The sequence below is a fragment of the Notolepis coatsorum genome (genome assembly GCF_963971535.1).
Source record: "Notolepis coatsorum genome assembly, chromosome: 2".
Lineage (NCBI taxonomy): Eukaryota > Metazoa > Chordata > Actinopteri > Aulopiformes > Paralepididae > Notolepis > Notolepis coatsorum.
This window is the reverse complement of record NC_140166.1, coordinates 22,613,979-22,626,395: the sequence shown is the minus strand read 5'-3', so window position 1 is coordinate 22,626,395 and position 12,417 is coordinate 22,613,979. Positions and strand designations below refer to the sequence as shown.

At 43.0% G+C, this 12,417-nt stretch overlaps 1 protein-coding gene across 1 annotated transcript in view; it reads right to left on the bottom strand.

Moving 5' to 3' along the window:
* Positions 1 to 8,631: 8,631 nt before the first annotated feature.
* The window catches only part of eef2l2 (eukaryotic translation elongation factor 2, like 2), a 38,809-nt gene continuing 35,023 nt past the window's right edge, over positions 8,632 to 12,417 (bottom strand). Inside the window, exon 15 of the mRNA XM_084307528.1 lies at positions 8,632 to 9,044. Within this exon, the coding sequence (XP_084163654.1) occupies positions 8,851 to 9,044 (194 nt within the window). The 3' untranslated portion in view covers positions 8,632 to 8,850. The remainder of the gene's footprint in view (positions 9,045 to 12,417) is intronic.

Below are 12,417 nucleotides of genomic sequence, written 5' to 3'. Positions count from 1 at the left end.
GGATGCTGGCCACTACAGACTGGTAAAAAGACTGCAGCAGTCTGTTGCACACATTGGAGGACCTGAGTCTCCTCAGGAAGAACAGCCTGCTCTGTCCCTTCCTGTAGAGGGCCTCTGTGTTATCCGACCAGTCCAGTTTATTGTTCAGGTGTACCCCAAGGAACTTATATGAGTCCACCATCTCCACATCCACCCCTCGGATGGAGATGGGAATCGGGGGGGGCCTCTTCTTGCCCCTCCGAAAGTCCACCACCAGCTGGCCACATCTCCAACAGCAGACCTTCACGAATGTCTCTGCTCTTCAGCCCTTCAGTGATCTGAAGATCACCGGTGAAAGAAGACTGTTCTTCTGGACACGTGCAGCTCTTAACAAACTCCTCGCTTTTCACCTCACCTCTAGACAGGAGGCTGGCGAGGTGGAAGCCACGAGCGATAAAGTTTGGACTTGCCATGACGACTCTGTTCCCCGAGCTTGGCCTCTTCATACGTCTCATGAGAGATTGGGACTGTTTTTTTTTTTTTATTATTATTATTTTTATATACTGTACTTCTTGTTGGCTTTGACTGGCCTTCTCTTTCCCTTTTTAATTGGACAAATCGAGACGTGGAAGGCGAACAAGCATTTTTGATTGGTCGTACCGGCTGCCTGTCAGTACCGTGACAGGGGAGCGTCATGAGGCAGCTCACTGTAGTTCTACTAACTGATTTAACAAAGTGTATTTATGTTTCTCTCAAATTCAGTCACAGCAATAATAGTTTATTAAATTACTGTTCATCTTTACGAGGTTTTAAGAATAGGAGTGTCCCCATGTCAAGTTTTTTTGGTCTCCCACAGTCTGGTGAAATGGTCAGATAGTACATTATGTCATCTCACCTACCGAGCCACACCTACTGCTCTAGCCAAGAAGTCAGAGTTCACATGCTAAACCTGTTCGTCAGACGGCGGCCAGTGCTGCTCAGACTTGAGCAAGGGAAGGTACTGTAGACACGGATCATCTCAGAAAGACTTAGGGCCCTTTCTCACTCACTCTATTCGTTTCTATTTCGTTCCGTTCTGCCCGTTCCGAGATCTGATCCGAACTCTCTCCCCCCTCTAGTTTGTGTACACACTTCAGTCTGGGTGCGCTCTGGGTTTTGTTTACGGTTTGCGTTTTGAGCTTGTAAGCTTGCCGTAGTCGATGATGTCACGCTCGAAATGTAAACACAGGAAGTGTGTTAACACGGAGACTGGAGAATGGATGTTGATATAAAGAAACAAATAACTAATAAATATGAAGTTATATTTGAACCTCTGTTGTCAAGCCTTGTCAATATAACCCACCCCCCTTTTCTCACGAATGGAACTCTGTTGTAGAGTCCGCTTTTGATCATTTTGCAGCGTTAACAATAACGCTAAGCTAACGGCTACCGCTAGTTAGCTTTATAACCTTTTACTAGTAACATTGCTCGCATCGATTATATTGAATGTCATTGATCTACTGGTCGACCGAAAATGTAAACGGGAATGTCTTAACACGACTGCGGACTCTGGATGTTGATATAAAATGAACAAATTGCCAATAAATATGAAGTTATATTTGAACCTCTGTTGTCAAGCCTTGTCAATATAACCCACCCCATTTTATCACGAATGGATGGTGTTGTAGAGTCCGCTTTTGAGCGTTTTGAGAGATCTACTGGTCGACCACGGCCGACTGGTTGGGCACCACTGGTCTAATAGAAATAAATGCATTCGAACAAGAAAGTATAGTATACAGCAATGGCTAACGGCTAAACGCTAGTTAGCTAGCCTGTTCAGAAGCTAACATTATCCCATCGCTTGTGGCAATTATATTGCATGTCATTGATCTACTGGTCGACCACGGCCGACTGGTTGGGCACCACTGGTCTATAGAAATAAATGCATTGAACAATGTATAGACATAGCAATGGCAAACAAAATTGCCAGGCCTAACCGCCCCCACTCAGCGCGCACCTGAGACCACCTATTTCAGCGGTCCAGGTTCAGCGCCCCCGGGGACGAATTAGCGGGGGGCGGGGACGGGGGACAGCGTTCTCACTCAGACAGACACACCCTTTTCTGATGCGAGCCGGCTCTGATTCGACACAGAGCAGTGAGTGGGAAACCACCCTTAGTTTAGGGCCTCAGAACAATGACAGATTACAAAGGCACCTCCCTCAAACTGAACAGTGACATCTCCTTAGCAAATGATCTCAATACCTTCTATGCGAGGTTTGAGGCTGTGAATAACAACACCAGCCTACAAGCCACGGCAATGGGGGGGGGGGTCTGCTGATGGAGACTCAGTGTTCAGGGTAACAGAGCATGAGGTGAGGCGGACCTTTAAAAAAGTGAATATCAGGAAGGCAGCAGGACCGGACGGCATCCCCGGCCGCGTCCTAAAAGTCTGTGCCGACCAACTGGCCCCGGTATTCACTGACATCTTTAACCTGTCCTTAGAACAGGCTGTCATCCCCACCTGTCTGAAGAAGTCCACCATCATCCCTGTACCCAAAAAATCTACGCCCGCTTGCCTCAACGACTACCGCCCTGTAGCTCTCACCTCCATAGCCATGAAGTGCTTTGAGAAGCTAGTGAAGGGCTACATCTGTTCCTCTCTCCCCATCAACCTGGACCCCCTGCCATTTGCATACCGCCCTAACAGGTCCACGGAGGACGCCATAGCCCATGTGCTGCACACAGCAGCATCACACCTGGACAAGAGGCAGGGGAACTATGTGAGAATGCTGTTCATCGACTACAGCTCAGCATTCAATACCATAGTCCCCTCCAAACTCATAGCCAAGCTCAGGGACCTGGGCTTGAACTATGACCTCTGCCAGTGGGTCTTGGACTTCCTGACGGGCAGACCCCAGGTGGTAAGAGCAGGCAACTGCACCTCCTCATCCATCACGCTCAACATAGGGGCCCCCCAGGGCTGTGTTCTGAGCCCCCTCCTCTACTCCCTGTACACACATGACTGCGTGGCACAGCGGAACAACAACACAATCATCAAATTTGCTGATGACACAGTAGTGGTGGGCCTGATCTCTGCCAACGACGAGAGGGCCTACCTGGAAGAGGTAGAGAATCTGTCACAGTGGTGTCAGGAGAACTGCCTCTCCCTGAACGTCAGCAAGACAAAGGAGATGATTGTGGACTTCAGGAGGTCAGGGGTCAAGGACTACAGCCCCCTCAGCATCGACGGGGCACCGGTTGAGAGAGTGAACAGTTTCAAGTACCTCGGAGCCCACAATTCCGAGGACTTGACATGGACCACACACATTGACAGTGTTGTGAAGAAGGCACGACAACGCCTCTACTTCCTCAGGCGCCTAAGGAAGTTCCAAGTCAGTCAGAAGATCCTTAAGAACTTCTACTCATGTACAATAGAGAGCATCCTGACTGGCAACATCACCTCCTGGTTTGGGAATAGCACTGCACAAGACCGTAGCAGACTACAAAGAGTGACACGTTCAGCCGAACGCACAATTGGAGGGGGGCTTCCCACCCTCCAGAACATTTACAACAAGCGGTGCAGGGGTAAGGCTAAGAGAATCATCAAGGACTCCAGCCACCCAAACAACTGCCTCTTTGAACTGCTGCGGTCAGGAAAGCGATACCAGAGTCTTAAGGCGAGCACAGAAAGACTCAGAAGAAGCTTCTATCCCCAGGCCATCAGGCTGCTCAACGAACAATAAACACTATGCAACAACCATCAAATGCACACAGCACACACACCCACACGCACACACTCACTTAAACAAACATCACACTGCAGCACCCACTCTCCATACTTTAGATCACCTAAACACACTTTACACTTTATATTTATTGGTAAAGGATTTGCACTACAACTCGTACACCTTACTGTAAAATGTACCTAAATTGTACCTCATCCCATTTCTGCTCTGCACTATATAGTATTGTATATTAGTACATTGCATAGTATATTGTATATTGTATGGTAACTCAGTTACTTCTATTCTGCATCGATCATTGTACATATGTCTATACTGAACACTGTGACCCTCTATTTTTACTTCTATTTTACATGCTATACTATTTTATTTCATACTTATCTTGTCTAGCACAGTCTCTGGAGCGTAACAGTAAGAAGCATTTTGTATAAAAGTATTCTGTACTCCTGTATGACAACTATTAAAGAAACTTGAAACTTGAAGATGTTTAATTATTTTATGTTTTATTAAGAAGTCTTTCTACAATGATTTGTGTGCTCTAGTACTTTCCTTTTTGATCATCCTGTTTTTATTTGTGCTTTTTAGATCCCATAGCCCAGAAAGACATTGGCGAGGACCTGTAAAGTTAAAGGTCAGGGTTATGGTTCCTACATGATGGACCTGTAAGGTAAAGGTCAGAGTTTGTTTAAGGTTAGGGTTCCTACATGATGGATCTGTGAAGGTTAGATCTACATGATAAACAATAAATAATAAACAACTTTTAATGAATTTCCCATGGCCATTTTCGTTTTTGAGGACTGCATACTTTTTTTGCAAACCAAAATACTATACTTTACACTTATAGTACGCCATTTGTACTCTTGAGCCAATCAAACTGCTGCAGTGCTGCCACAGTTCATGACTTTCTCCAGGCTTTATTGTTTGTGGTCAGAGGTGTGGTTCCCCAGGTGTAGATTAAAGGAAGTACCTACATTCACTTAAAACGACACTCCAACATTATGGGAAATGCGCTTCCATTCTTCTCCAGAGTCGGACAAGAAGATGGATACCTATTTCCTCTAAGTTCAGTAGAAAGCTATCCGGCTGCAAGATAGCCTAGCTTAGAATAAATTACTAGAAGCAGATACGGACCACTATCTGATTAATTTGTGCTAAGCTATGTTAGCTTGCAGCCGGATAGCTTTCTACTGAGAGGAAATTGGTATCCATCTTCTTGTCCGACTGGAGAAAGTGGTTTTCCCATAATGTTGGCATGTTCCTTTTAAGGTGGGGTAGGGAATGAGCAACAGTGAACTGATCTGAAATCAGATCAAGCTCTGAATCACTTAAGTCCAGGTAGCGGCAGCTTCCAGCTGGATCGTTTTCTTTTTAATTAATAAAAGCTATTTCCCAGTCTCTTGACTAGAATACGGTTTTCTTCTATGTGTGTATTTGTCAGCGAGGTACATGATGGTGGTGTTAGTTATTGATGTGACCCTGGGAACATCGCTTGGAAGGCTCAAAACAATCTGATTGTCCCAGGAATCCTGAATCTCACCAACCAGACAATCACAGAGACTGGTGTGTTTGATTTATTGTTGAGAATTTCAACAAATATTACCAAAATGTTTTTATTTTTAAAAAAAATTTAAGTGCCTACCTCACCCCTAATATGACATATTCCACAGGCCTGATACTGCTGGTAAGATTTTCTATCCTACATCTATTTTATGTGAACCTCAAAACAAGTTAGGTGCGTTTTTGCTTTCCCCCCCACAAGATAATTGATTAATGCATTTGCACATCTGCAATTTATCATTCAAAACTGGTCGATTTCCGAATAAAATGAAAATAGCTAAAGTCATACCTCTGTTCAAGACTGGAGATAAACACCACTTCACAAATTATAGGCCTGTTTCTCTACTTCCTCAGTTTTCAAAAATATTAGAAAAACTCTTCAACAACAGATTAGATAAATTCATTGATAAACATAATTTACTCACCGATAGCCAGTATGGATTCAGAACACACCGGTCAACATCACTAGCGTTAATAGAACTCATTGAAAAAATCACAAATTCCATAGATCAAAAAAAACATGTAGCTGGAGTATTCATTGACCTAAAAAAAGCATTTGATACTATTAATCATGATATATTAATCAGGAAATTGGAGAGATATGGGATCAGGGGGTAGTATTGGACTGGGTAAGAAGCTATCTAAATAAAAGACAACAATTTGTGACGATGAGAGATTATAAATCTGAATGTTTAGACATTGCTTGTGGTGTCCCCCAGGGGTCAGTGTTGGGTCCAAAACTGTTTATCTTGTACATTAACGAGATATGTAAAGTATCCAATATATTTAAATGTATTTTATTTGCGGATGACACTAATCTTTTTTTTTTCTGGTGAGAATGTCCAGCAGCTTTTAGAGGTCATCACATCTGAAATGAAGAAATTGAAGGAATGGTTTGATAGAAACAAATTATCATTGAACTTGAGCAAAACTAAAATTATGTTGTTTGGAAACTGTAGATTGGATACTCAGGTACAAGTTAAAATAAATGATGTGATTATTGAAAGAGTTTATGAAAATAAATTCCTAGGTGTAATAATAGACCATAAAATCTGTTGGAAACCTCACATAAAACATGTCCAATCTAAACTCTCACGAAGCATTTCAGTCATGAGTAAAGTAAAGCACATCCTGGATAGAAAATCACTCTACATTCTCTACTGTTCACTAGTTTTACCATATTTAAATTACTGTGCTGAAGTCTGGGGAAACAATTATAAGTCTACACTACAACCACTTTTTATACTCCAAAAAAGGGCCATAAGGATAGTTCACATTGCAGGTTATCGTGATCACACTAACATATTGTTTCTGGAGTCAAAGACATTGAAGTTAAATGATCTTGTGGAATTTAAAACGGCACAATTAATGTATAAAGCAAAAAGTCATGCACTTCCAAGAAACATTCAAGAATTGTTCTTTGATAGGGAGGGGGGTTATAATCTGAGGGGAGAACACAATTTAAAGGTGCTAAACGTACGCACTACCATGAGAAAACACTGCATCTCAATATGTGGAGTGAAACTGTGGAACAGTCTAAATGTGGTGCTAAAGCAATGTCCAAACATGAGACAATTCAAACTGATGTATAAGGAAATTATGTTCACAAGGTACAGGGATGAAGAAGGGACTTGATATTCACGGGTGTTTACATTTTTATTTTGTTTTCTATTTTATTTTATACATATATAGTTTTTGTTTTTTGTTTTGCATATATATATATATATATATATTTTTTTTTTATGTTTAAAATAGTACTCATTTGAGTAGTGGAAAAGGGGTAGGATTAAATAAGTGTATACTTCTTCCTACTCCTTTTCGAACATGCAGATTGAGTTGTTTTTCTTTTTTGTTATTGTTTGTTGTATTCATTGCATGTTCGAAATAAAGACTTCAAATCAAATCAAAAATCAAATATGTTGTGCACTCCCACGTGGAATGCACCCGATTGGATAAATTATATGCTGATGTTCTAGGGTGACATCTAGTGGCTGAATGTTATCTATAGTACCACCTTTAAACCAGTACATTTTTACATTTTGTATTATTTGTTCAAATGCAAACTGATTGGGGAATATGGATCCATCTGCTCATTTATGCCGTAGTAGCAAGAAAGGATTCGGACTAGAGTCTGGATTCTCTTATATTTTACATTGCAGGGCTGTACACATGGCTGTTTCAGTCCATGTTGGACTTTCCTTAGTGCAGAATGAGGCCTTCATGATGAGTCATTATGATGTAGGTTTCTCTACAGGTGCAACTAGTCTGTGATCTAGGGCTTGATTGACACATGAAGCCTTTTAACAGCAGGTCAGTTCATTACAAACACATAAGAGTAATAATATATATATATACAGATGTTAGCTTTTACGCTGGGAATGGGAGCCTCTGGTATAGAAAGACAATGAGATGGGAGTCACAGAAAACAGGTCCGTCATTCTTCATTTAAGCCCTTGGGTGCAGTGAAGATATTTTGCATTCACATTGGATTCAAATCGGATGCTCATTTCCAACACGATTAGGACTCATCACATCAATGTCAGAGATTGAATCAATGCTGTCTGCAAAGTTTTGCAACAGATGATTTAGAATCTGTTCAACAGCTGATTTACATGGTTTGTCCCATTTTACTGCGTACAGCCCTGCAATGTAAAATATAGAAATGTTTAAATCCAGACTGATCAATGAATGATTTTTTTTTGATCCACTTTTTCTCCCATTTTTCTATATTTTCTCCCATCCCAATTTCGTATATCATCCAATTCAACCCTCCCCTGTCACGAACGCTGTTTCTTGCCTCCCACAAGCCGGCTGCAATGTGGACTAAGTCATACATAGCACAAGTCCCCTCCGGTACTTGAGGTAACAGCAGTCGCATCTTTTCACCTGCGCAGCTCGATCTCTCAGTGGCGAGGAGTAACGCGTGGGAGGCTCACGCTGCCCCCGACACTTCCTGATTCTACTGTGCAGGCGCACCAACCGACCTGTAGGAGTCGCTGTCCACAACGCCCGATCCCCACCCATCAGTTTCCCACCCCCTAATACGGCCAATGTGTATTAGTATGAACGACCAGCTAAACTGAAAGCAATGTGGAGCGCTGGGCTCGAACAGGCGAGCCCAGCGTCTCAGCATTCGTGGCGAGCGCCTTGCCCACTATGCCACGTAGCCGCCCATCAATGAATGATTTTTTTGTTCTCTGTTCGAGTCCCTTGCTGCACTGAAACCTTTTCCATGATTTCCGAAGGCCAGTTGTCTAAAGGCGCAGCTCAACCCTTGCAAACCACTTTGATACCATAGCAACACACCTTGTTAACGTCAACATATTGAAGTTGCCGTCTCGTAAAGCAAAGACTCACAAATTGAAGGTGCTTGATTTTATTTTCTGTCAGAATGAAGATGTCATAGAAGTGTTTCTTACAAAGCTGTATCATGTTTTTATTGTTTCAATCTGTAAAAACGCATCCTATGTTCAGTTACAATGTTGTGTATACATGTTTTTTTTTGTTTTCTTTTTTTATTGGTTACCATTTGAATGTTTTGATCATTTAAAGTGATTTTGCACTGGAGAAAAGCAGTATGGCAACAGCGAGCTACATCTTGTCCAGGTAGTTATCCAGGGCAGGGATGCCCTCCTTCAGGCCCTTGCGTTTGCGGATCTCGTTGACCACCTGCGCCGGCCGGGTGTTCTCCTCACCGGGGTCACCGGGCAGGATCTGCCAGTGGTCGAACACGCACTGCGGGAACGCCTGGCCTCCGGTGTTGGAACGCAGGTCAGCTGTGAAACCTGGGCGGTGGAACGAGAAAGAAAAGACATTCGTTTAATTTCTACTTCCCTCGTTTTTTTTTGTCTCTGAAGCTTCTCAGTTATTTCTCTCCAGTCACCAGCGTAGATTATTTCCCCCACAAAATCAAAAGTGTGGTCGGTTAACACTTTGATTGCCATGCAGTATGCCCATCATTGGGTCCAGTCTGCCACCGCTGTAAGCCTATGGAGATGTTTACCTTCTTTGCAGGGCTATAACTTTTTAAATATTATAGCTATATTGACATTACTATGGCCCATTCAACATCGGGTATCTATCGTTCCGGATGTGGGAACGTTATATTTTTTCATTCATACATTGTTGTGTTAATACCGTCAAGAATATAAGTATGTTTTTAAGCTTTTCTGCTGTAATTCCAAAAACGCGAGTTATAGGCCCTGAAGCATATGATAGATTATCGATTGGCGTTTCTTTCCTATACACGCTATATTAAAAAATTCAAATGTATATGATCGGTATACATTATGCTTCATCATGCGTGAAGGAAAGGGGGGGGGGGGGGGGGGCGTTTATAATTCCTTGATCGTCAGTAACTGCTTTATTTAGTATGGGTTGATACATTGATCAGATGGATTGCAAACAAAGAAATGGACAATCAAGCTGAAAATAACGTTATATTCCTCTTACCGTTCACCAATGAGACTGGAGGAAAAATATTCCAATTATTTGACGTCGATCTGCTAGATCCATTTCCTGTTTGTATGACGCAATAAACGCAGAAATCATATAGATTATTGCGTTTAGAAAGCGATCCCATGCACTCGAGTGTTTGTCTGGACCCATGTAACAAGATATTACTGCCGGAGGGATTTCCTCGATGCACCAGCGCCACTTCCGGTTTGGCGTGGAGTGTAACTCGCCGGATCATCCACCAGGCGGCAGTATTGAGGCGTTGCAATATCAGACAGGGTGCAGCTGCAGTCCCGCAGGGAGGCTGGATCAATTATGAATGCCATGGCGAAAAAATGAAATATTGATCCCAACAACGAATGATCACGTTGTTGGCGTTCAACGCATGGCGGGCAATAACGAATTATGACGTTGTTGGCGTCCAATGTGTTAAGATTTACGATCATCGTTTGGCATGAGGACCATGTAGATTCAACTGTTAATTTAAAGGTGCTAATGCTATAGATAATTCTTTTTTTAAATATATATATACACACATCAACAGAAAGGTATAAATAAAAGTATTGCTTTTCCTGTTTAAGCCCGATCAGCCTGGTAGATTTATTTAACGCTGCACAAATAGATCAATACAGTCCATATAAGTGAGGTTTCTTTTTCAAATGTAGCCAAGCGTAAAGACCATAACCCTATCAAAACAGCAGTCACAGTGTATATTTTCAGCACTATGTTTGTTTAGCAATGATTTTAAGTGTTATTAGCTAAATATTAGCTTGTAAAAAATCTCTGCATTGGAAATCGGACAATTTATACGTGAGAACAGGAAGTCATGAAATCTTGGTCTTCAAAAGAAAGAGGAGACCCAGGGCTTTCGATGGACTTCTACATTTCATAAAACTACATTACCCAACTTACACCAGCCGTGGTTTTTTCTTACAAGCATTGACTGGAATGTCGTGTTTATATCTTAACGGGTCGAACAAACCTCAACGTTATTGCCATAAAATCATCTAAACATCTATTGTTTCTTTCCTTTTTGTGAACGTCTAGGAAAAAAACGCATCTCAATCCGGAACTATGGACATAATCCGCAAGTAACTGTACTTACAGTAAATTGTATTCAGTCTTTGCTGCCCTCTGCCTGCCTGGTGGTACTACATCCATAAGTAATGACAGGAATCTGACAGACGAGATCTGGGCCTTTAAAAAGACGTATCACTTGACCATATAAAGCCACTTTTTCTATTTTTCTCCCATGCCAATTTCGCTGTGCCAATTCTCCCCTCCCCTGTGAAGGATTTGGGGTGCTTTTCCAATGTATGTGACGTATAGATTTGGGGGAGATGATCACAGCTAAAACGAGTGTCTCGAAATGTGCATGGAAGACGGTGATAGAACGGTGACCAGTGGATTGAATACACTGCCAGCGAGGGGGTTTGTTGACATTCCTGGTAAGAACATCTGAGATAAGAGAGTGTCTCCCAGAGCAGGAGGGAGAGGGGTGACCTCTTTTTTGCAACAGTGAATGAAACGTTTAATGTGTGTAAAGGTTATTAACGCAGTTGTCATGACAACACGTCGCATGACAACCAGAAGGCGGGGCCGTCGTTGCGACGACGAACATCTATAAGTCGAACGGTGTTTCCGGGTGTAAGCCAGACTAGAATCTGACCAAGAGCGAGTAGGACTGAGATCACACAGAGGACACTCTCTCCTCTCATTGAGAGGGGGGGGGGGGGGGAGGAAGAATACCACATCAATAGCTTCGGCTACCACGAGGATGGTCCTGGCTAACGAACAGGCCTGACCGCTATTGGACTGAATAACAAAAGGACGATGGACGAACACACCGAAAGATCATTAGAATAGACTCTTCAAGGATGATACAATTTGACAACATCTGATTATGAGGTTCTGTTTATAGCAATAAAACAACGCTTTTCCTCATAAGGTATCTCACGGTGTCGAAGTGTCGAATTCTTACGGAGGTGGAGAATTAGGATGGTTTATGGATTGCACTAACGGGGGAGATAAGGATCTTATCAACCAGTATCTGAGACGTCAGGACCATTAAAATGACACAACGCAGAGGAATTGGATGGAGGGCCAAACAGACGAAGACGTGATACTGGCCAGTTTGATCAGGATCTTACACCTGTCTTTTTTTTATCAACTTTTTCTCCTTATTTTCTCCCATCCCAATTTCGCCTCGCCAATTCTCCCTTCAATTCTCCCCTCCCCTGTCTCAAACGTTGCTAGACTATGCCTCCCACTGGTCGGCTGCAGTGAGGACCAAGCCTTGCATCACGTGTCCCCTCCGGTACACGAGGAGGCAGCTGTCGCATCTTTTCACCTGAACAGCGCAATCTCTCAGTGGCGAGGAGTAACGCGTGAGAGGCTCACGCTGCCCCCGATGCGTGAATGCCTTCTACAACCCTGTTCCAGTTCCACGTTGCTGTTTTGCGCTCTGATTGGCCCCTGCTAGCACGCCCCCCGCGCTGCCCTACGCTAGCACGCCCCCCTCGCTACGCCCGCTAAACGCTCACTATGAGTGACGCGCGAACAGCTGTTATGACTTGTGACGCGCGAACAGCTGTTATGATGACTTGTTTTGTTTACATCAGGGTGAACGCTGTTGCGTGCCACCACCCACTTCAATGACAGAGCTGAGCTCTCATATTTGCGAATGCATAAACTATATCTTAA